At 38.5% G+C, this 22,639-nt stretch overlaps 1 protein-coding gene across 3 annotated transcripts in view; it reads left to right on the forward strand.

The window, feature by feature from the left end:
- DPYD (dihydropyrimidine dehydrogenase) overlaps positions 1-22,639 on the forward strand; it is a 329,698-nt gene that overhangs the window by 201,788 nt on the left and 105,271 nt on the right. For all 3 annotated transcript variants that reach the window (XR_008483657.1, XM_054285597.1, XM_054285598.1), the window contains exons 14-15: positions 1,764-1,928; positions 22,292-22,360. Coding sequence is in view for 2 of the 3 variants with exons in the window: in XM_054285597.1 (XP_054141572.1) it covers positions 1,764-1,928; positions 22,292-22,360 (234 nt within the window). In the remaining variant the exon portion in view is untranslated. The remainder of the gene's footprint in view (positions 1-1,763; positions 1,929-22,291; positions 22,361-22,639) is intronic.

A 22,639-nucleotide genomic window follows, 5' to 3' on the forward strand; every position in this document is an offset into this window, starting at 1 on the left:
TCAGGCTTAGTGCCGTGCTACAGTAGCTGCATGGCTGCTGTGGAGCAGGGGAGAAGGCAGCCCTGGTTGCTGGCAGGTGGTCAGGGTGAGTCCCCTGTGCCTGCAGGGCTCGGGTGGGACTGCCCCTCCCTGGCTGCTTGTGCTCACAGGGCACCAACACCTTTCCAGGATGCAGCCAAAGCACAAGCTCCTCTGGGGCAGTCTAAAAGGGCTGAAATGCTCAAGAGGATAATGTGGAGCAAACTGATGTAAATGGTTCCTCTGCATAAACTGCAATTTTTGTAATTTGTTTAGGGAGCGAGAGAGTGCATTTTGCTGTATGGTTTTGGTTTGCATAAATTCAGAAAGTGTTCCGATTTCTTTTTTTTTTCTGAAAATATAACTTAACTGTTGAGAGGGAAGTGAAGGTTTTGTGATGAAATGAAAATAGTATAATGGGAAAATGGGGGATTAATGGGATGTCCATGTTCCCGACATAACAGATCTGAAAATAGATGAACTGACTAGATTAACTTGTATGATTTTTACATATGTAAATGGACATAGAACTATGTATCAATATAAAATATTAGTGCATATTTACTGTATAATAATTAACTCAACTTTATAAGCAAATTAAGATTGCCTCAAATTTACATACAATATGAAGAAAAGTCCCTTTATCCTCTGTAACTGCAGCATTTGGCAGATTCAGGAATAAATAATCTTTTGTGGCAAGGGTATGCCTTATCAAACATATGCAGATCAGTGCTAATTAATGCTAATTAAGGTTTCCTGTCTATCTAGCTGGAAAAACGTCCAAATGTTATGAAATCCAGTTAGTATGCCTATTACCCTAATTGTTTTATATGGGATGGTTCTTAATTAAAATATGTAAATTTACCTTAATTGCTATATACTAATAGAGGTTCATGTTATCTCACTAAAAATGACAAGATGGTGAGGAGGGGTACTTAAACAAATAATTCTGATACATTTGTAAATAAATGACCTTTACTCAAAATTATTTTTAATTGGAAATTGGCAAAAGGAACATTTTGCCATCTATGTTTCTCTTTCATTTTAAATAATGTCAGAATTTACGGTTCTTTGTTAATATAGATCTGGTGACATCGTGGCTTAATTAAGACTACTAAACAAGTCAACATTTTGTGTGTTTACTACGTGTTTCAAAATTGTTTGCTAACCTCACATTGACCTTCAGAAATGTCATACTTTACAATATTAATCTTTCTTTTCAATTTTTTTTGTTTTGTGTTTTTTTTGATCGTATGGTTTTGTTTGTGAAGTTTGATGCACTTTTGCTGGTGCCTGGCCCGTGCCTTTGCAGCAGAGAGGCTGGTGAGCTGCACCTCTTTGAGCTTCACCCAGGAGTGTAGGACGTGGACTTGGACCACCTTTGGGGGGACAGTTCCCATGTCTGCCGGGACATGACTGAGGCCCACACAGGTTTCTACACAAGGCCTTGTGTGGCTTCTGCCCAGCACAGAAGCACTATTTGGATAATATTTTGTATGGTGCTTCATAGGTGTACAATATTGGTGTTTTCTTTATCATTATCATGCCATTTTACACACAGAGAAAACATTTTTCTCCTCCAATGTAAAGAATTTAATTGGAAAATCTGCTAATTTAGAGAACTGCTCTGTAGCTGTAATTATTTTTAAAACACCTGGTACATTTTGGCTTGTATTATATGATATACACCAACAACATAAAGCTCACTTTGCAAAATCCGTCTGAAAGTATTTCCTGTTTTGCAGGATATTGTAACCAATGTTTCTCCAAGGATTGTGCGTGGAACTACTTCAGGTCCTCTGTATGGCCCAGGCCAAGGCTCTTTTCTAAACATTGAACTCATCAGCGAGAAAACAGCAGCATATTGGTGTAAAAGCATTGCTGAACTGAAGGCTGACTTTCCAAACCATGTAAGTGCCACTTAACCATAAAGATGCAACATACTTACTTGGAATCTCTAGTTTACAGGTCTCTGAAACCAACATATTTAGTGTCTTTTCAATTGACGTAAAAGTTCATTGTTAAAAACTGTGCAGAGGACAGTCATTATTTTTTTGGTTAGACTGGTGTTTACTTTCAACAGATAATATCAAGGGAAAGAGTTGATTCCAGTGTGGAGGCTCAGCAGTTCTGTTGTGAATAATTTTGTATTTGAGATGATATGTAATTTATAATAAGAATTGTTACTGTGAATTGAATTTGATCATAAAATGAATATGTGTTCTTCTCATTCTTAATCCAAGTGAGAAAGATGCTTATAGTATTTTTATAAACAATCGAATAATCTAGGTGAAAAAAGCCAGTACTGAAAGTTAATTTCACTACAAGTACAGAGGTTTGTTAGAGCCTGTTTGGCTGTGGGGAATATCTGTCTCTGAAAGGTAATAATCACAGTTGGGAGTAATGACACCAGCTAGCTGGCATAAATGGTTTTCAGCTACTGTTCTTGTGAATAAGGACAATGAGGTAGAAAGGACAACGAGGTAAAATTCTCCTCAATCATTATCTTGAATGGATAGAACTAGAAATCCCAGAGCCTGCATTGCATGTCTTCTGTCTTGAAGTTATTACCTCCATGCTTCAGCTATGAGCAAAATCAGTGAACATTCCTGAATATATTTTGACTTAAAGATAATCAAGAGGTTTTTTCTAATTCCTGCTGTTCAAATGTGCACATCAGCAAGTATAAAAGTGTTTAAACATTTAATATTGACAGTGAGAGTGCTGCATGTTTAATATCCTACTTCCCTGTGAATGGACTGTGTGTTTCGTTGCTGAGATTCTCGTAACTTTATTTACTGTGGCTAAGCTTCATCATAATGAAGGCATGAACCCAAAGATAATATTCTATTCCCTAATTTTGATTTTATATCCTTTGTAAAAGTCCTGGATATTGCATGCAGGCAGACTGTTGGCCATTTCTGCTGTGGGAATGCTATCCCACTGCATTCTTCACCAAAAACCCCTCACAGCACTTTATGCCTGAGATCAAACCATTCTCTTCTGTGAGGAAAAGCACTAGGAGCATTTCAAAAGGAAGATTTGAATTTTCTGAGACCTAGCGTTGTGTGTGGGATGAAGAAGTCCCACTCTTCCAGTGTTCCTGGGGTGAACATCTTCTGATCATCCCTCATTATATGTGAGTTATTACTTTGAGAATGTGAATTCAGTCTCTGCACGTTGGCTATGGCTGTTACTGTGGCATCTTTGAGGTTGGTAATGTCTGCGTGGGCACAGGGGAAGCAGCACCCAGCAGTAGACCTTGGCATTGCTTACAGGGATTTTTAAAACATGTCTGTGAACTCATCTAAGAACTGTCATATAATTATAATGGTAAATTTGTTGCTAACTGAAAACAGAATTTTGTTCAGAGGAGAAGTCTCTTGGTGCTTATTTTGAGATATTCTGTATAATTACAACTCACAGAATTTTCTTCACCCAATTGCTGTTCACTCCTCTAGAAAGGGTTTTTCAACATTGTATGTTTTATTAAAACCAAAACCACTTTCTGAGAACTGTTTGCGTGAACTTAATTAACAAGCAAAGAATGACATTTTCTGCTCAAATGAAGGCCAAACAGATGAGGACACAAGTGATTACAGTAAAAAAACTGATCCTACTCTGGCAAATTTTAAAAGCAAATCAAAACTTACACATAATTTCTTTTGCTGTGAAATACAAGTTAGAGTGAGATTTATGTTACAGATGAAAAGGATATGAGCAAAATATCCGCCTCACTAGAAAATGATCCTACAACAGCATTTTATCTTGTACCATTGGGAAGAAGCAAACCATAAAGGACAGCTAAATTCCCCCAGCAGAGGCTAGGATGTAAACTGAACTTTGCAATGTGTTGTGCAGAAGAGGACAACCAGTCACAGCTCTTTGGGCAATGCCACTTAACTGTGGCATGTTGCCTCTATAAATCGGGAACCAGCATCTCCCTTGTGCTGTCTTCAACCCCTGTCGTGGGTAGCCTCCTTCTTTGTCTGTTCTGTCTTCTGATTCTTGTTTGTAGCTTTCAAATATCTCTGGCTGCCAATCTTTCTGTTCCTGCTCTTCTATTAGCTCCTCCCTTTGACCCCAAATCCACTTCAAGCGGATGAGGGAGAAGCTGCCACCACCAGGAACTTGCTTCAGTGCCACCAGCAGAGAATAAAATATTTAAGGGTCCAAGCAGAGGAGAAAGCATAAGGTGTCTCGATTTTGTATGTTCCCTGGTAAAGTATTATCAAAAGCTGCTTACTGAGGTCAACCTACCACAGGTGGGAAATGCGTAAATGTCAGTTCATGACTGAGACACACAGTGGTTAAAGTGCTTTAGTTAGGGGGGTGAAAGAACTAACACTAATGTCACGACAAGTCCCACTTTCGTATTTCATCCACCAAGGAGATATCTGATTATATGGTGTATTGGTGTACTTGTCAGCCAAAACATTGCTGAAAAAATGACAGAGTATGATACATTCAAGAAATTAGCTTACCTAGGAAATATTAATTCAGCCAAGTAGAGCTCCCCTAATGATATGAACAGGAATGAAAACAATGCGGGAAAAAAAATTGCTTTTACGTTAGCAAACGTCTACAAAATTTAATCATTGGGAAGTGGCTGAAAAAGTTGGGAAAAAAAGTTATAAAGCCTAGGAGGAGAACTTACTGCTAAAATTTTATATTCACATACTTGACAATAGCTACAATCTGGCCATTATCTGTGCTGGGAACGGTGAATACTGGTGGTGGCAGTATGTCTTGGTGACATGGTAAAGCAAGGAGCTTTAGCATTTGCACTGAGGAGAACAAGCTTGAAAAGAGCAAGGTTTGAAAACAGTAACTTCTCTGCAGAGAAATGTATACCAAGGTTTCACTAAGAAGGTGATGAACACAATTGCCAAATAGTCTCTCTACACCTTCCTGTAACTGGTGCCCAGTAGATGATAATAAGGTAAACAAATAAGTTTAAAACCTTAGTATGCTAATTAGTTTGAGTCTGGGTGTGTGCAGGAGGTCACAGCAGTACAAACAAGGGCTTTGACAGGGTACTCCATGAAATAGATTGCAGGGAAAATGTCACTCCCTACCAGACTAAGAGAAGTCCATCACAAACAAGCAAAAATCTAAGGAATTTGTACCACATGAAAGAACTGGGATCTTGAAAGAAGATGCCCAATTTAATATTTTTCAATATTGCTATGTTAGTATATTGAAGTCTTAAAAGTAAGTTTTTGGCCTCCTAGTGCAACACAAATGAGTTTGATCTCCTGCACAACTCTAGGGAATGTACATAGGATACCAGATTGTCAGCTGTGACACTGAATCTGTGATTCAGATATCAGTGGCATGATGCGTTGAATTGAGAAACCTCTTCTGCTAGAAACAGTAAGTACTCGTGGACCCCCCAACTAAGCTGAAGACTCTTGTCTTAATGTTTGTTCTGCTGCTTGTGGAATGTTGCTGACAGTCTCTCTGACAGTTACTCAGCAGACAGCAGCTTTTCAGGGCTGAAGCTGTTCAATGTGTATTTTTGTTCAACATTTTGTTCAGAATGTCCCAGGAGCACCTGTTGGGAGTAGCCATGCTAGAGAGTGTGAGAACAGATCACTGGATCCCAGGCTGGTAACCATCTTCTTTGCAGCATTGTGGGGGTTTTGTTGGTTTTGGACTTTTTGGATTTGTTTATTTATTTTTTTTAATCTCCTGGAATAGTGCAATTAGTTTTTATATGATGATATTTTTTTTCCTACCGTAGAAATATGAAATAAGGCTGCTGGTTTTGTTTGGATTTGGTCTTTGTGGGTTCTTGGTTCAATTTTTTTTTTTTAATTTTCATAACAAACCAGATTTGGTTTGATTCTACCCTGTGAGGATAGGAGAAGATGAAGGGCTACAGATGAAGAAAAATACAATGTTAAGAGGCACATATGAGTGCATTGCTCCTACAAATAAATTCTGGTGCAGAAACATGCAGTGTTCCAAGAGATGAAGTTATAAGGTGAATAGAAATGGATTTGCACCAGTTATTTGGATATTTTGCGTGGGGAGGTTTAATTGATTTGCCAGTGTGATCCCTGAAGTGGTGTCCTCCATATCAATCTTGTTTGGTTCAGCTCAGGTTTTAAAAACAGGTTTTGTCTACGAAGTGGGAACAGCATTAATCTATTTATATAAACCTTTTTCCTCACTAAGTTTGCATTATTAGCGGACCCCATAATTTGGTTACTGAGAGGGATTGACCAGGATATCTAAAATTGCTGAAGACTCCTTTGAGAGTCTTTGAGACTTAAAATTAAGGGACATTAGGTGGAAAACATTTTAAGATACAGAGGACTTCGCAGCTTTACTGTGAGAAAATCAAAGTTGGACTTCTCACTAGAGGTACTAGTAATAATTTATTTTTGCAGATATTATTATAGCTTTTGCTTTTAATGGGTATTTAAAAGCCTGTGGGATGTTGTACATAGTATTTGCATTTTGAGATATCATTCATGGACTTGCTTCAGGTTATAAAAAGCAATAGTTTTGCTCTTCCTAGGCCTAGTATAGATAGCTTTACCTTTCTATTGAAGAGAAATGATACTTTGTACTTCAAATACCTACCAAGTTGTATCTCCATGTCACGAATCTTAGGCATATTGAGAAACTCAGTATCTACAATCTTGGAATAAAACATTTCTAAACAATCAGGTAGGGCCATGCCCATGCGGACCTCACTTGGTACCACCATCAACATCAACCCATCCTCTTAATGGGGAGGGTATGTGATGTGCATTCTGAGCGGACTTTGCTGAAAGTCCAGATGCTTCTCCATGTGAACTGAAAAGGACAGATCATAGGGGGACAGAACCACAAGCTGGGCATCCTAGATGCCTGCACACTCCCAGAGGTGCAGAACAGCTACCTGGGTTGCTTTATCTGAATTTCAGGCCCTCAAATCACATTTTAAAAGCTCCAGAAGTTGTTATTGCTGCAGCTTAAACTTCCCAAAGCCAGCCATCATGGATGCTTGGTAGGAGGTGAAAAAACCCACACAGCAGTTGTTAAATTCACCATATGGAAAAGATCCCTTTCACTACAGAAAACTGGCAGTAGGCTGATTCCCTTAACATCAGAGGAAATCCTAGCTGAAAAGGGAAGGTGAGGTTGGCATAAGGCACTCACACTCATTGCCTTGTCCAGGAACGGAATCGCTTGGCCCTAGAGAGTGTGCAGCACAAGAGTGGCCATAACTCCTCCATTTCCAGTGACTGCTGTGGTGGGGAGAAAGGAAGAGATATCAGAGCACATGGACACATCTCCTTTTTCTCTTTGTCATTCACCAGAAGAAAAAGGGAGGGTGAAAAAAGTAAAGAAAAATACTTCCTAGAAAAGAGAAGGAAAAAAGCTGCCCCAAAAGAACAGCAGACACATTGTCAACATAGCTCTGCATGTTCCAGGTGTCCCATTGCTCCTGATCCTGGTTCAGCTCTTTGTGAGCCAGCAGGATGCATTTTTTCCATGTTCAGTCCAAGGAGGAATTCAGCAAGAAGTCTGATTTACACAGCGAACAAAACCAGAGGCTAGTAGCAGAAATGCTGATATATTGTGTCTTCAAGATCACGTTTGCTCATAGAGAAGGAAACTTTTTCGGAAAGGCTCTTCCACAACACATAAAATCTGCTTAATCCTCACATGACCTGAATCATAATAGAGATGGGTATAAGCTAAAAATACAGTGGTGTAAATTTTCATTCCTTGAGGCTTAGGTGTTAGTTAAAAAAAAAAAAAAGGAGAAAATAGAGGAAAATTATCATCTATCATCTCATCAACCAGCATGTTTTGATAGTCATGTTGGCTATAGCAGATCTGCTTCAGCCTTGAAAGTAGCAGAGAGCTGGTGTGGAGTCAATGTAAAATCTCTTTTCTGGGAGAGATCTGGGAAACTACAGGGTAAAAGCTATTCTAAAAAATAGAACTAGTAGAAAGAAAAACAAACAAAAGAATGAAGAGCTCCCTTTGTAGTATGTTATGCTTTTAAAAAAAAAGTTCTTTGAGGACATCAAGAGAAATTCAGATGATAAAAGTGAGCTTGGGTTTCCAGAAGTATTTGGTAGGGTCCTTCACTGAGGAATTTGAAAGAAATTAAATTATTTTGAAATATATTTGAAATATATTTAAAATAAATTAAGATTAGAGGAAGAAACCTACATGAACAAATAACCAGTTAAACATGGGAAACAATATTAAGGAATAAATAGTCAAATTTCACAATGGATAGAGAGCTGCAGGAAAATTCTTTAGGGATCTGTACTGTGTTCTGTGCTATTTGAAATGTTTATTAACAATCTGGAAAAGAGAGAAAATTTTAAGAATGTAAACTTTGCTGATAATAGTATGTTATGTAGGGAGATAAAGATGAGAGCTGACATAAAGCTTTATGAAGAATCTTGCGTTACTGATTGACTCTCCAGTGAACTGCCAGGGGAAAAAATGAATGTAGTATGTAGATGGAATAAACCAATGATAAATTTATTTGTACAATGAGCAATTTTAAGCTAACTATACTAGGATTACAGTAAGAGAGCACTATGAAAATCTCAGTTTAATGCTGAATAACATTGAAATAAAGCTTATCAAACACAGAATTTCTAGGAAAGGAACAAAGCAAAACCCATCACTATGTCAGCATGTTGATTCTTTTTTTTCCCCTTCACATTTTGAATACACTTTGTGGTTCACATCTTGCTGGATTGGAACCAGAAAGGTGATAGGTGGAAATGAGTGATAGGAGATTGTTCACGACATGGCTCGGCAGCTGTGGAGCTCATACTCATGGGGCATTGCCAGTCCCAGAGGTACATACAGGCTGAGAAAAACCCACTGGAAAACCTACCTGAAAGCATCACCTCTGACTCAGGGAATTCCTGTGCCACAGATTTCTTAAAAGCTGGGCAAGTTTTTTTTGGGAAATACTAGTGCGACTTGCCCTGGGGAGCTGCTGCTGGTGCGCATGGGAGAAGGGGCGCTGAGCTGTGTAAGCCATTCCTGGGGTTTGCACTGCAGTGCACACAGAGGAGCTCTTAGGTTTGCACCCAGCATCAGAAGTTCTCTGTGCCTCCCAGTCCTGGCTCAACCTTTGGACCATTGTTCCTGTGTTACATTTTGACAACCTGATTAGCATGTAACTACATTACTTGAACTGAAGCTGAGATATAGATATATTTTGTACTAGTCTGAAATGATGTGCTAAGGGGTTTGTAATTCAAATGCTACTTTCAATTTACTAAGATTTGCTGCATTTCCAGAGGGTCACCTCAGAAAATCCTACATACAGTAATACAAGAAAATGTCCTGAAAATTTACCCACAGACAGTATTTGATAATTTTTGTTCAAATGACCATGAAGTACACGTCATAATGTTTGATCCAAGCTGCACAATATTCATACAGCGTTGGTTTTTTTACTCTAAAGTTTTAAAAAATATTAATTTTAATCTGGCAAAGAAGTGGAAACACATACATTGGCCATCAATTTGAGGGAATTTTATTTTAGGAAAGAACATATCTGTTGCTGGAAACCACAATCTGTAACTGAAAATAGGACCACATATTAAGTTCAGTGAGATTTTTACAATCAATTTATGATTCAGATGTACATGTTTGTGGTGACAAATTAGGATTTCGAGGAAAAATGTGAGAAGGTATTTTTTGTTTTGCACTTGGAAACTAGTGCATTGTTGAGAACCTTTGTTGAAAACTAGTTTAGTGCAGAACTGTACTTTATTCCTAGACATGTTATAAAGCCATGACGTATTTTGTTTGTTTTACTGTCACAGCTAAGGTGTGAAAAATAGTGAGTAGTTCAATAAGGCAGAAGACTATTTGGACATATGCTAAGAATAGACTTTTGATTTTAAAAGTGATTTATTGATCTCTGGAAAAAAAAAGTATAATATTCACGGTTCTGTGTGGACTATGAACATATCTTTGAAACTTTAGCCTTGGAGTAAGAAGTAGGAGAAAATTAAAGCAGTTTCTGAAATACTTTACCAGCCATCTCCTAGAAAATGACCCAATCTCCCAATCTGTTTGATTATTGGAAAAGACAAACTCCTTAATGGCTAGCATCAGCTGAAGCTGCTTCAGGATATGCTTTGGCAGTTGCTGCTAAAAATTCTTTTCTGCAGAGATATGTGAGCGGTCATTAAGTAGGAGTATTGACAAAGGAAATGCCCCAAACATAAAGACAGTATGATTAAAAAGATATTTCTGGAATGTAATTCTGCTGACACTGACATGAAGAGTTGCATATTTCTGTTCATCTTATTAAAGTGTGAACATGCAGACTATTATTTAGAGAGAAAAGACTATCTCTTAAAAATCCCAACTGTTTTAACAGTTTGTGAGTTACTGTGTGTACAATGGAGTGCTTCAAAATGGTCTGTGTGATCTGGTTGGGTATCAGGACTGTAGATTGTAGAAACGTCCTCCATAAACTGCAACAAAGGAAATGGCATCATGTGTTAAACCCCCTGTATGCTCAGATATCCATTTCGCCCCCTCAATCTGTGCTTAAAATACCAATAACAACCTTGGTGCAGGGCATTTCCTGGCGATTAATAACTGGCCGGAGTTAATGGCCCTCAGCAGAGCCTCAGGCCATCAACTCCTCCCAGCCAGTCATTACTCCCTGGGAAATGCCCTTTTCTGGGTAGTTGTTGTTGTAATATTAAGATCTAGATGCCATTGGATGGAGAGAAAACGACCTTGTGACAATCTTACAAAATAAATATTAAAAATAAAATAAAGGCAAAATTTTAAAATTGTTAAGAGTCAACAACTCATCAAAATTAAAATCTAAAGTTTGTAAAAATGACAAATTCTGCTAGTCTGATCACCTGTGCAAAATACATATCCCCTAAATATGTCTTCCTAATTTCCATTTCATGTTTGTCATAGGCAATTGGCTAAATTATAGAATTTGATCTTTTAAAATGCACAGTACCTTTGACATTCATTTTATTGTCTGTGATACGATTTTAGTCTTTTATGAAGCACTGAGTAGATGAGATTTAGATAATTCTGCTTTTTCATCTTTCATATTACAGTATTTGTCTTACAATGGTAATAGGAAAGCAAATGTATAACTGATCAAAGTAGTAAGTGTATGCTGTTCCTGTAGCCCATATTCTGTAAATTCTGTGATGTGGTTTACATTTTAGGCATTCTGCTAGAACTCTAATGAAGAAAAATATGAAGGCTAGGTCTATATTTAAAAGGCTTGCTCACATACTTATGTAGGCTAGGAATACTAAAAATAAAATGGCATCTAGCTGCTGTCCTGGCAGAACCCAGTGTAGATGCAGCTCTACCACCAAACTGTTTATTTTTGTGCAGAAGCAAGTGCAGCGTTTGCTGCTCTGAACTGTGCCGGTAGTAGGAGAGCTGGCTCTCTGCAGACATATTCTAGCTCAGACAAGAAAGGCAGAGGCACATGCTTGAATCTATCACAATGAGAGCCAGCTCTTCAGTATGATTGACAGCTGCTGGACTATATCCCAGCCTCCTGTGCTTTCTGGGGAGGGGGGCTAGGGAAAGATCTCAAATTCTGAGCGAAATGTGGGAATAAAGTGTTCCAAGATGTTTTTTCTTTTCTTTATCTACCAAGAGGAACATGTAGATTAGCAGAATTCTTAGTGGGCTCTGAACTTATCTTATTCTACACCCTCAATACTGCTGGTAGCTTCTAAACTTTTTGTGCACGTTGTGTTTAAGAACTACGACCATAAACTTTTATATAGTCTTCATTACTAAACTTCTCATATCTGTCACAATTCTATATCCTACATCTCAACTCACCCTGTTTTATATTGTAATTATTTTGTTCAGTTGGTTTGGGGTTTTTGTTTAGTTTTGGGGGGTTTTTTGTGGGTTTGTTTTTTGGTGTTTTGTTTTTGTTTTTGTTTTTTTTGTGGTGGGGTTTTTTGTTGATTTGTTTTTGTTTTTCTAATGAACTATGCTTAAAGGAGCAGCTGCTAAACATGCAAAATGAGGTGGCCAGCAGGATCCAAAAAGCAATCTTGCTCTCTTCATACGGTCTTAGTTTAATGCACAGTTGTGTGAACACAGACATGCCAGCCAATCGCCACGGGATAGCAAATTGCGGTGTGTCAGTGTGGTAACTACCCCTGTTGGGAACTTGCAGCAAATACAGCCTGATTCAACTTAATATGAATTTCTTCTGTTTTGGACATAGCAAACCAGCCTTACCTCCTATTTTATGAGGTTTGAAAGAGCACTAGAGCAGCCACTGGCTGCAGGTGTGCCCAGGGTAGGTAACTCATAAATCAGCAGTAAACCTGCTTGTGTGTTGAAACCTTGTATGCAGAGCTAGTGGAGATGGTCTTTTGAATGTTGAAGGAAGTGTGTGACAGTAAGTACTTATTTACTGAACACTTAAACCCAAATAAATATTTTAAGGGATGGTTTATAGGAGGCTTAAGTACATCCTTTGTTGTGAGCCACGTAGGTTAAATGCAAACTAAAAAACCAACAGAGTGCTTTTCTCTCCTGTTTCCTGCCACTACAGTTTCCCGTCTCACAAATCTCAGGAAGAATGCTTTTTTACTGGTTATTTTTACATCTTTCTCACATTTTTAAGTGCAGGGTTCCTAATCTATTTCAAATTTAATTTTCTTTTACTTCTTTTTATGTTAAATATTTTTTTATAAAATTGTAGTTACGTTGATTTTTCTGTCTATACATAAGGATGTAATTTAAGTCTAATTTAAGTTTTATGTTTGGAAAAAATATCATGAAGCTCTATTCCTAAATTTCGGGCAGCATTTATAAAAATCTGCTTCACTTTTCTTGCAGTGTAATATGATATGATAGACTTATTCTTAGCTTGCCATTCTTGGCCACCTAGCCATTTATGCTCTCTCTCTGTAACTGTATTAAAATCTGAATATGCTTGCAGAATGTTTCATTTAAGTTATATACAGCTCAGATGAGAGTATCTAAAGATTGTGGGATTTTTAGGTACCCCAATTCTTACCCTGTGTGCAGTGTGTGCATCTTAAAGCAAAGGGTGGGCATTAAAAATGTATGTATGTTATATTTGCATTCTCTCAGTGTCTCTCTCAGAACACCTCTGGTTCCTAGTAGGACTTTTGCCTTTGATTCTGCCAAAGGCATCCACACTTCACATGATTTATTTTCGATTTATCTTTTTGGAAACACACGTATTCACAGCTGGGACATTGATAAAAATCTCACCAACATTAGGTCTTTCATTTGAATGATCATTTGAATGAGGCTATAAGGCTGTAGAAAATTCAATGCATTTTAATCTTAAAATGTCCAATCACATAGCGGTATGCTGAACAAGTTAGGTAACAATTTTATTAAACTTCCAGATATGCAGTAAAATAGTAGGGCCTCTTTCACTTTCTCAGCATCTTCACATGAGCTTCCCTAAAATATGAAGAGGTGGGTCGAACTGGCACTTGAGGAGGAAAGATTAGTTAGAAGGTAACTGCCAACTTACGGCCCTTAATTTTGTATCTTCTTTGCTGCTGGAGTGTAGCCAAAAAACTACTTGGGTCATCAGACATAACAGCTAGCTACTTAAGTAAATTCTTATGTCTGCATAGAAAAAAAAGCTACCCACTCATGAGATTTTTCTGATCATACCACAGATGGGAGTCCTGCAGACCTGCCATCAGGAGGTTCAGTGCACAGTGGCTCTGTTGTTCCCTGAATTTTTGGCCCGGCTGGGAAATACCAGGGGATGATAGGAAATATATATGAACAGATCAACAGAAAACACAGATTTACATCTTCCCTTCTTGAAAAGTTCTGTGCCTGACAGAAAGTGGAGTTTCTGTCTTTGATAATGGACTACTTTATTATAATTTTCACTATAGAAATATTTATACATGAAAGATTTTTTTTTTTCCAAATGAAGGGTTCTGGTGGGGTTGGATCCCACTGGTCTTGCTTTGGCCATTGAAAAGATAGCATGCTTTTAGCCCTGTGGACATTTGCGGATTGTCTCTGATCGTGAGGTGAGCCTGCCCCATTGATCAGGCAGGTTTGGGACTGTGAAGAAGCTCTCCTCTTTGTGAAGTCCCATAGCTAGACTGATACCTAGGGAAATAGTATTTTTATACTATTTATATATAGTATTTAAATACAAATAGCATTCAGGGCCTGATAGGTCTCCCCCATGCAGGTGGCATTTAAAGCCATCAGATAACATCCTGAAGATGGGACAAGCCTTATAGCCTGTTCCTACATATCTTCTTAACTACCACACCCTCACCTCTCAGAAAAGCCTGACTGAATTTTTCTGCAAAACTCAGGTAAATTGTCACTGGTTTTCAGTGTATCACTAGGAGGATAATGGTGCACAGAGAGAGAGTGGGTGAGTTGTGGAGGATGCAACCTGGCTGACAAAATCGTTTAGTCCTTCCAAGCATCCCTCTGGCACCAGCAATGTCACATGATGAAGTAGATCACAGGGCTCTGAGGTGTAAAAAGGGAGGGGTTTTTCTCTCTGCTCTCTAAGTCACAATTTTCTCCTCTACTAGCACTGATACTGCTAGCTTTCTTGAGATTTCAAAATCCAAGGAAGTGAATTAAAAGAAGCCCTGGGGGGTGATGGAACAAGAGAAGAGATAGGATGGACTTCTCAGAGATGCAAACAGACAGATTTGACCTGGGGAATTGCTAGCTGACAGAGTGCAGGGGTTACAAAACTGTGATGAAGTTATTAATTCTGTATTTTGTCTCTTTATATTTTCTGCTGAATTTGTTTTCTAATAAGTTAAGCAGCTTTGCTGCTGAGTAATTGGGGAAATATATCTGTATATATCTAGAGGCAGCCAAGGTCTGGAGGGGATCTGAGGGTTCCTTTCAGTCAGCAGCTGCTCATTCCCTCTGTGGGAACAGCCTACATGCCTTGAACATCTTTGTCTCCAGTTGGCTTCCCCTCTCAGAGGGGCACCCTGCCGAGAGTTGCCTGTGCTATTGTGGAAATAGAGAGCAACAATTAGCGAGGTGCTCAAAGAACTGTGGTTAAAAGGACTTTCTGTATCTGGGCAGAGAATTTGATAAGAGAAAAATTTCTAAAGGTGGAGGAAAAAATTCACATATTTGTGCAGCCTTTTGCCAGCCTTGTTTTTCTTATGTGGTCTTGAGAATCAATAATGTGTCAGCACCCTGGTGAAAAGCTTTTGCTACAGGTCATAGCATGTGTCTGAAATATCATAGAATTAGATATATCCCTTTTCTTTTAGCTTCTCCAATAATGTATTGGCCTCCTCTGCTTTCTCTTTATATTAAATCAGAGTGGAAAGCACAGAAATACAGCAGGGGCATGCCAATTCCACAAGGGCTTGCAGGCTTTGTTAGAAAGAAACACTGCCAAAAATTAGTATCTGTCTTCACTCTTCTCTTGGATTCAGCCTTTATTTCCATGTACTCATATATTTGTTTTCACTCATTATCAAAGAGACTAGAGGTTGAACTAGGATAGGTTTCCTATGAAAAATAAAATCCCAGAGATTCTATCAAATTTCCAGGGAAGTCTTTAGCCACATAGGTAATTTTCAATGTAATTTGAAGGGTTTACCTGAAGTACTGAAATTTTCAACAGTCTGTCATAAAATGGACATACTTCTTCTAGTCATGTTAAATATTTGAGCTTCCCTGAAGGGCTCTATACAGGTGCTATATTCTCTTTCATTGTACAAATGCTTTGGGGAATTCTTATTCCATGGTTCCCTTTTCAATCTTCAGAAGTTGCCACATCTTAATTAGAGTGCCCTGAGTCATGAGGGATGCATCAGATCTTTTTTTTTCTTGACCATTCACCTTTTTTCAGTTGCATTGTGAATTAGCAGCGCTCTCATTAGATCACTTTTCATTTTTATTTATGCATGTTTCCATGTCTGTGATGTGTGCCTGTACATTTCTGTGTAAGCAGGGCCAAGGTAGCTCCTCTCCTGCCCTGGTAGCGCTGACACAGGGCTGAATCTGACATGGTAGAGGGGCACTTACAAAACCAAGCAGATCCCTTGTTTTTCTACAGGTACAGCAAGCTCGAAAGTGCAACCTGATTAGCTTTCTGCTCCCATCAAAGACACAAGTTGTGTTATTTTGCAAAGAAAAAGGTTTGTTCATAGCCTTTGGGTTTTGTTTGTGTGAGGGTGTTAGAACCTAACAACTCTAGGCCTGATTTTGAAGTTGTAGCCCAGTGTACTCACTGAAATCCATCAAATAATCTCATTAAATAAGTGGATTTCATTGATAGAAGCAGAGTCATCATATGAAAATAACTACCTTTAAAAAGATGCATGTCCATTTAGCCTGGGATTAGAATCTATGGTTTTTTCTGCTGCTCATGCTGGCTTTTCTATGTAATACATAGAGCAAATCATAGCATTTTTAAACTTTTATAATCATTTTTCTAAACTTAGTTGTGTGCTGGTAATGTTTGGCCTATTTTTGTGTTGCTCTGTTGTATCTTAATTTCCCCTTCCTTTAAGAAACAAATGGAAGCTCTCACTATAAAGTAGCAAGACACAGAAAGTGCTTTATTCCAAAGGTATGCTACATCTGAATAGTAAACATACTAACATCCCCTATTTGTCTCATTTTCATATACTAAAACATAGGTATTTTAAGTGCAAGTGAAGGAGGAAAACAATGGATGGTTAGAGATTGTTAAATTATTTACTGGAGAGTAAATTTCCTGAAAAAAAAGAAGAGAGAAGAGAAGCAGAATTGCAGGTCAGCAGTGTCAAGGCATTCTGCGTTGCTTGTCTTTATCATCATGCAGAATCTTTTTATTAAGGCAGTGCAGAAAGAATAGATTTATGGACTGAAGGTACAATGTTTCATATGTCCATATCCATCTAGATTGACAGTTCCTACCAACATGAATTTCCCAGGAGAGACAGTGTTACTGGTGTCAGTGGATGGCATCATTTACTTCAGTGTTCCATTATTAAATTGATAACAAGATAATTCCTCTGCTTCTCAGAGACATGACAGGTTTTACAATCGTTAACTTTCTTATTGCATGGGATTTGATGTTCTAGGTAGTTTTTAATAAGAAGCTTATTTTTACTTCAGTTCTGCAACAAATCAAAATTTACAAGAATGTACACGAAAAGAGAAAGCAGGCTGAGTGTACAAGGCATCAAAATCAGGCTGGTTTCCAGAGGGTTATTTTTATAGCAGCAAATGTTTGTGCTCCTGTTGTTTTTCAATACTGCACATTTGAGTGTATTTGTGCAGTACAGAATGTTTGCTGTGCTTGTACTCTTGTCTTGTGCAGTGGGTGTTAGAAGTGTTCTGTACATTGGTAATTCTGACTCTATTTTTTCGAGGAGGATCATTTCATCAGCCAGTGACCGTTTTGAGAAGCCAGAGGGTGGCCAGAGGTGGCACTGGATAGCACCAAGCCTCCAAGAACTTTTCTGCTGGCTCAATGTGGCAAGCTGGGACTCATCCTGAACCTGATACTGTGTAAGAGGCAGGGTTAGAGAGCAAGGCTGTTGGTATGAGTCTTCAGAAGTGGAACATCTTGAGTGGAACAACCCAAAAGTCCTGTGCTGCTGCTGTTACTCCCTCACAGGCAGCTCTTTGCTGTTGAGCCTGCATCTTCCGACATGATGCAGAACTGCCCTCAAGTCTGGTGCAGCTGTAAGAAGGTACAGGCAGGGAAGAGCAAGCAGAAATTTTGGTGGCTGGGTTTCCTGAAGTGCAAAGAGATTATGCACAGGGCTGGAAGAGGAGATTCAGAACAGATATAGGCTCTGGCCAGTGTGTGTGATGACCAAAATAAATATGGTTATCACAGGGATGAGGATAGAGGATTGTGATTTCATTCTGTATCTTGAGAATTTTTCTTAAATTTGCAGGAATTGACAATGTTCACATTTAAATCCAGACAGCTGAGACTTTATTTCAGGCTGTTTGAGTGTATTGAAACTCCCTTACTCCCTGCAGAGCAGTACTGGACAAATGGTAATTGTCAACGTAGAATTTTACTGCTCTCTGTCTTTAAATAGATGTGACCCAAACTAGACCCAGTTGTTGTTTTTTTTTTTCTCCTCCTTTTTGTTATGCAACCTCTTGCAGTGAATTCTGTGTGCTAGGAAAGAAAGATCACTTGAAAACATACACAGTGGCAAACTTCATCCTTATTATTTCTTTTCATTCTATTGCATTCATGAGACATCCACATAGAGATAATGGATGAGAAAAAAAAAACATTCACAAGGGAAATAGATTCTAGTTTAAGCTTCCAGGGGATTATTATAAACAGGGAGAAAAATACTTTAAGGATTATGAGAAGTACCTTGTCAGTATTCTTTTAAGTAGAACAACTACTAATGCATTAGTCACAGAATTGTGTGAAATGTAGCTTTTTACTGCTTTAGCTACAGTATATTCATCTTATAATGGTGTCCTAACTGGTACATTACATACCCTCCCTTTTCCACCTCCCTTCCCTCCAACAAAAAGCAAGTTTTACTGAGGACCTCTTTGTTCCATGAATGATCAGGAAAACGCTGAACACAGAGCAGTGTGTGGCTTTGCAAACGTGCATCTGTCCCTTTATAGGCATTTGGAGAAATTGTCAGTCACATAGTGTGGAGTGAAAAGCCCTTGTCTGGTGACATGTGTCACAGTGATGGTCAGGGAGGGACAGAGTCCGCAGGGCTGCTGTGTGGGGCGGGGCAGCAGCATCTCCCACCACAGGCAAAAGAGCAGCTTGGATGGAGGAGAAGGGGGAACAGCATCCACCAGCTATGATTGTGGTCTGGAATAAGGCATGGGCCGGGGGTCCCACTGTGCTTCAATCATGCACAGTTTGCAGGCAGCCCACACTCGAGCTATGACAAAGCTGCAATTTAGTCAACCCTCATTTACCACTTACCACACTTTAGCAGCAGCTTCATTGTAAGATCTGTCAGAGTCTACTTTTGTAAGCTGGGAAGCGTGTGCAGCCTCACACTTGTGGCTCAAACCACTGTAATTAAGCTCACGTCAGGTTGCCACTGAAAATTTGAGGAATCAAAAGGAAGGATGTGCTCTCTGCAGATGCTTCTGGGCTGGGCCATGTGCTGGATTTCCATGAGATAGCAGCTGTTTGGGGCTATTAAATTTGTGGGGTTGGTAATTTGGTACATGGCATTGTAGGCACTGAAAAGATGAGTGAGAAGAGATATAGAAGCTGTAATGTGATACAGTTCTCATTTATTACTTTCCAATATAACTCTGCCTGTTATCACTTGGAATTCTTACTTTGTTCTTGCTATTCTCTTTTAGGTAGTGATAATAGTCTATTTTTTCTTTATAAATTTCCATGTGTGATTTTAGGAGTAGATCCGGACTTCAGGCATCACCGATAGTTCCCCTAAATGTTCGCACACAACAGTGATTATTTCTTTTTGTTGGGCACTGAATCCAAATGAAGAGACTGTAAAGGTGTTTTGGGGAAGAGCAGTCACTTGAGATAGGACAGTTTTGTTAGCACAGAGTGCTGGGGGATATTGTTTCACCTAGGAAATAAGTTCATTTTCAAGTTACAAGAGAACACTGGGGGAGGAAACCGTAAAATAATCCCTACTATTTTAAATTTTCATTAATCCCTCTGAGAGCATGGCTTTCCTGTGAACAGTCATGGCAAAAATATAATTTTTGTTTTCAGTTATTTTTGTTATTATAAACCACTGGTTCTGTCAAAAAGTACGGGCTTAATTTTAAATATGAATCCTAAAACTTATCAATATTAAATAAACATGTTGTCTTAATTAACAGCTCTTTGAAACATCACAGATCATGTTCCTCCTCTTTTGTACACTCCCAGCAGAATTTTCAAATTGCATTAGTAACACTTGATGTAACCTAACTCAACTACTTATGAATCTAGTCAGCTGCCCTTGTTGTCTTACAACTTTCCCCAATGAAAAATTTGGTTTGTTTTAAAGCTCAGTTGAGCAGATTTCTGATGTACTTTGGATTGTGACTGCAACTGTGAAAATCCTTATCATGTTGTCAGTGTCTGAGCTGCTGGGTTGTTTCTTTTCTTTTAATTGGTTTATAAAAAGCATGAATTTGACAAGATACTGTTTCTAGATAAATTCCAATTGCTTTAAATTTTTCTTATATATAATTTCTTAGATTTGTCACACTTTTTGCTTTTAAAAAATTAAAGTCCTTTTAAAGAGATTTCTGTTTATTTCCAGAGCCCTCAATTTATCTTGAATATTCAAATAGGACACAGAGCAGATTTTTTTTCATTAACATTTGACCTGTACAGCTATATAAGATTTTTCCCTATTTAAAAAATTATGGTATAGGAGAAGGACTCTTTTTCCCTGTCAGAGGGGAATAAAAGCGTGGGCAGTAATGATTGTGTGTGCTTAATGAAGAGTTTGGTCTTATATTTATGCCAGAGGTGAGCACAAATGGGCGCCTGCAGGCAAGGCAGGCACTTCATCAAACACTTCCCTTCTCACCAGACTGCCATCCTGCAAACAGCAGCCAGGAGGGTGGGTGGGCAGTCTGCAGGTGGGTGGCTTCATTGTAGAGACTCATCAGAGAAAAACAATGGAAATAATGATGATGATGATACGTGGTATTTCCTTTTAAATTAATATGTTTGGAATGTGTTTCATTTTAAATTAGTAGAATGCAACCTCACCATGTCTAATTTTCTCCATACTTGCCTTACTTTTCAAAGAATGTTTCCCTCCCTTCTGAAGATACCAAATATCTCCTCCTTCTCATGCAGATAATTTGGGAGTTTACAGTTTTTAGCAATTGTGTGTGTTGGACAATTTTTCTACACCATACTTTTCAGTATTTGTTTGAAATGAATGAGTCATTAACCCTTAGCATTATGGGAAAGTTCAAGAGAAGTGTTAAAATGAGGGGGTGACAGATTCAGCCAACCCTGGCTATTAATGAGACAGTAAAGCTTGTTTGGAAAACAAAAAGATTAAAATCAAATGTCACGTTACCTGTCCATCAAACTTTCATGTGAAAGTTTCATGTAAGAGGGCCAAATAAACAAGAGCATGGCCAGACACTTCTCTATTCTCCTCTCCTCCTGTTTCCTTTGAACACAGACTGAGCTTGTAGACTTCTAATAAGTTCTCTGCTATCTTTTCTGATTTAACCTTTTAGCTGCTGCAATATGGTTTTCTGTTGCATTTTTTCTTCCAAACATCATCCTTCTAAGAAGTTGTTCATGCAGGAGTTTCTGGGCTGATTTCTCTGCTGATCTTACCTCAAATCTATCAACTTCATAATTTCAGCTTTTGAGTCCAGAACACATTATTTTATTTTAGTCTTAAATGGAAATTAGCACTGTCACTTGAACTGGGCATTGACCAGAGGAGTAGTTGACATTAATTTAACAGTAAATAGCACTGTATGCAGCTGGTAAGGTGTGTGTTTAGGTGCCTCCCCACACCGTGAAGAATCCTGTTAGATCCTATTTTACCTAAGAATGTGAACCTCAAGAAATATTTTAGAGGGAGCCAGCAGCTAGAGGCAGAATCTGGACTTGAAAGGTGTTCAGTGTAATGAAAAAGAAAGGCAATTACACAGAATAGCTCTGGGGAACTGGGGCCAGTCAGTGTATAGAAAATAAAATGTCATCATGGGATAACAAAAGCTGGAGATTCCCTGGGCCATTCTCCCAGTCCTTCAGAGTTTCCCCACATGCTGAAAGTCTCCTCTCAGTTGCCTCTAGGATACAAAATAGTTCTGGCTCTCTTTCTCTGTCCTAAAGTTGCATGGTAAGAGACTCCAGGGTCTGGATTTGATATGTCCTGGATTCCTGAAGTCAGCTGGAATATTGTGTCCATACACTGCCACATTGGAGTATAAACTCGTGCACTGATGTCTTATCTACGTCTAAACAGTTAAAATGCTTCTGTCATTTGTATTAATAGTAAATAACAACTTCATTCCTCAGACCTCAAGAACGAGAGTGTCTGACAGTGTCCTGGTTGGCTCTGTGTGCAGGACAGACTTTGTTCTCACTGTGTCACATGACAGCGAGAATGCACATGGATAGACCTTCTTCCAAACCCAGGGATATAATAGATGAGTTTGGTCACTGTTTCTTGTCCCCAGTGAGGTCTGCAGCTGCATTTCACTCTCTAGCTCCTGGCAGACAGCTGGTAGTTCCCATAAGCAGGCTGTGCAGTCCGTGTCTAGAGTCACAGTAATGTGCAGTATCACAATAGTGTATATATCCTCTTTCCAGGTTCTGATTGCCAGCATCATGTGCAGCTATAACAAGGAGGACTGGACTGAACTCTCAAAAATGGCTGAGGTAATGGTTTCCTAAATGTGTTTCCACATATTTTTTTTTAATTCTCCTTGAAAACAAGAGCTGCAGTAAGGGATTTCTTGAAAGAAATAGATTCAAAGTGAAAAATGAGAATTTAAAACATGTCCATTATAATTTGCTTATTCTGTGTTTTCATTAAAATGATGGAAATGTAAATTTAAAGGAAATCTGTTCCATAAAAATAGTCCCTTGGATTTTTAAGCAGTACCTGGAAAGCCTTTAGTTTTTGAACCTATATACTTTTTATTTGCATTTTAAGAA

Source organism: Melozone crissalis, unplaced genomic scaffold (genome assembly GCF_028551555.1).
Source record: "Melozone crissalis strain CALT ecotype California unplaced genomic scaffold, PUWL_Pcris_2 ptg000045l_1, whole genome shotgun sequence".
Lineage (NCBI taxonomy): Eukaryota > Metazoa > Chordata > Aves > Passeriformes > Passerellidae > Melozone > Melozone crissalis.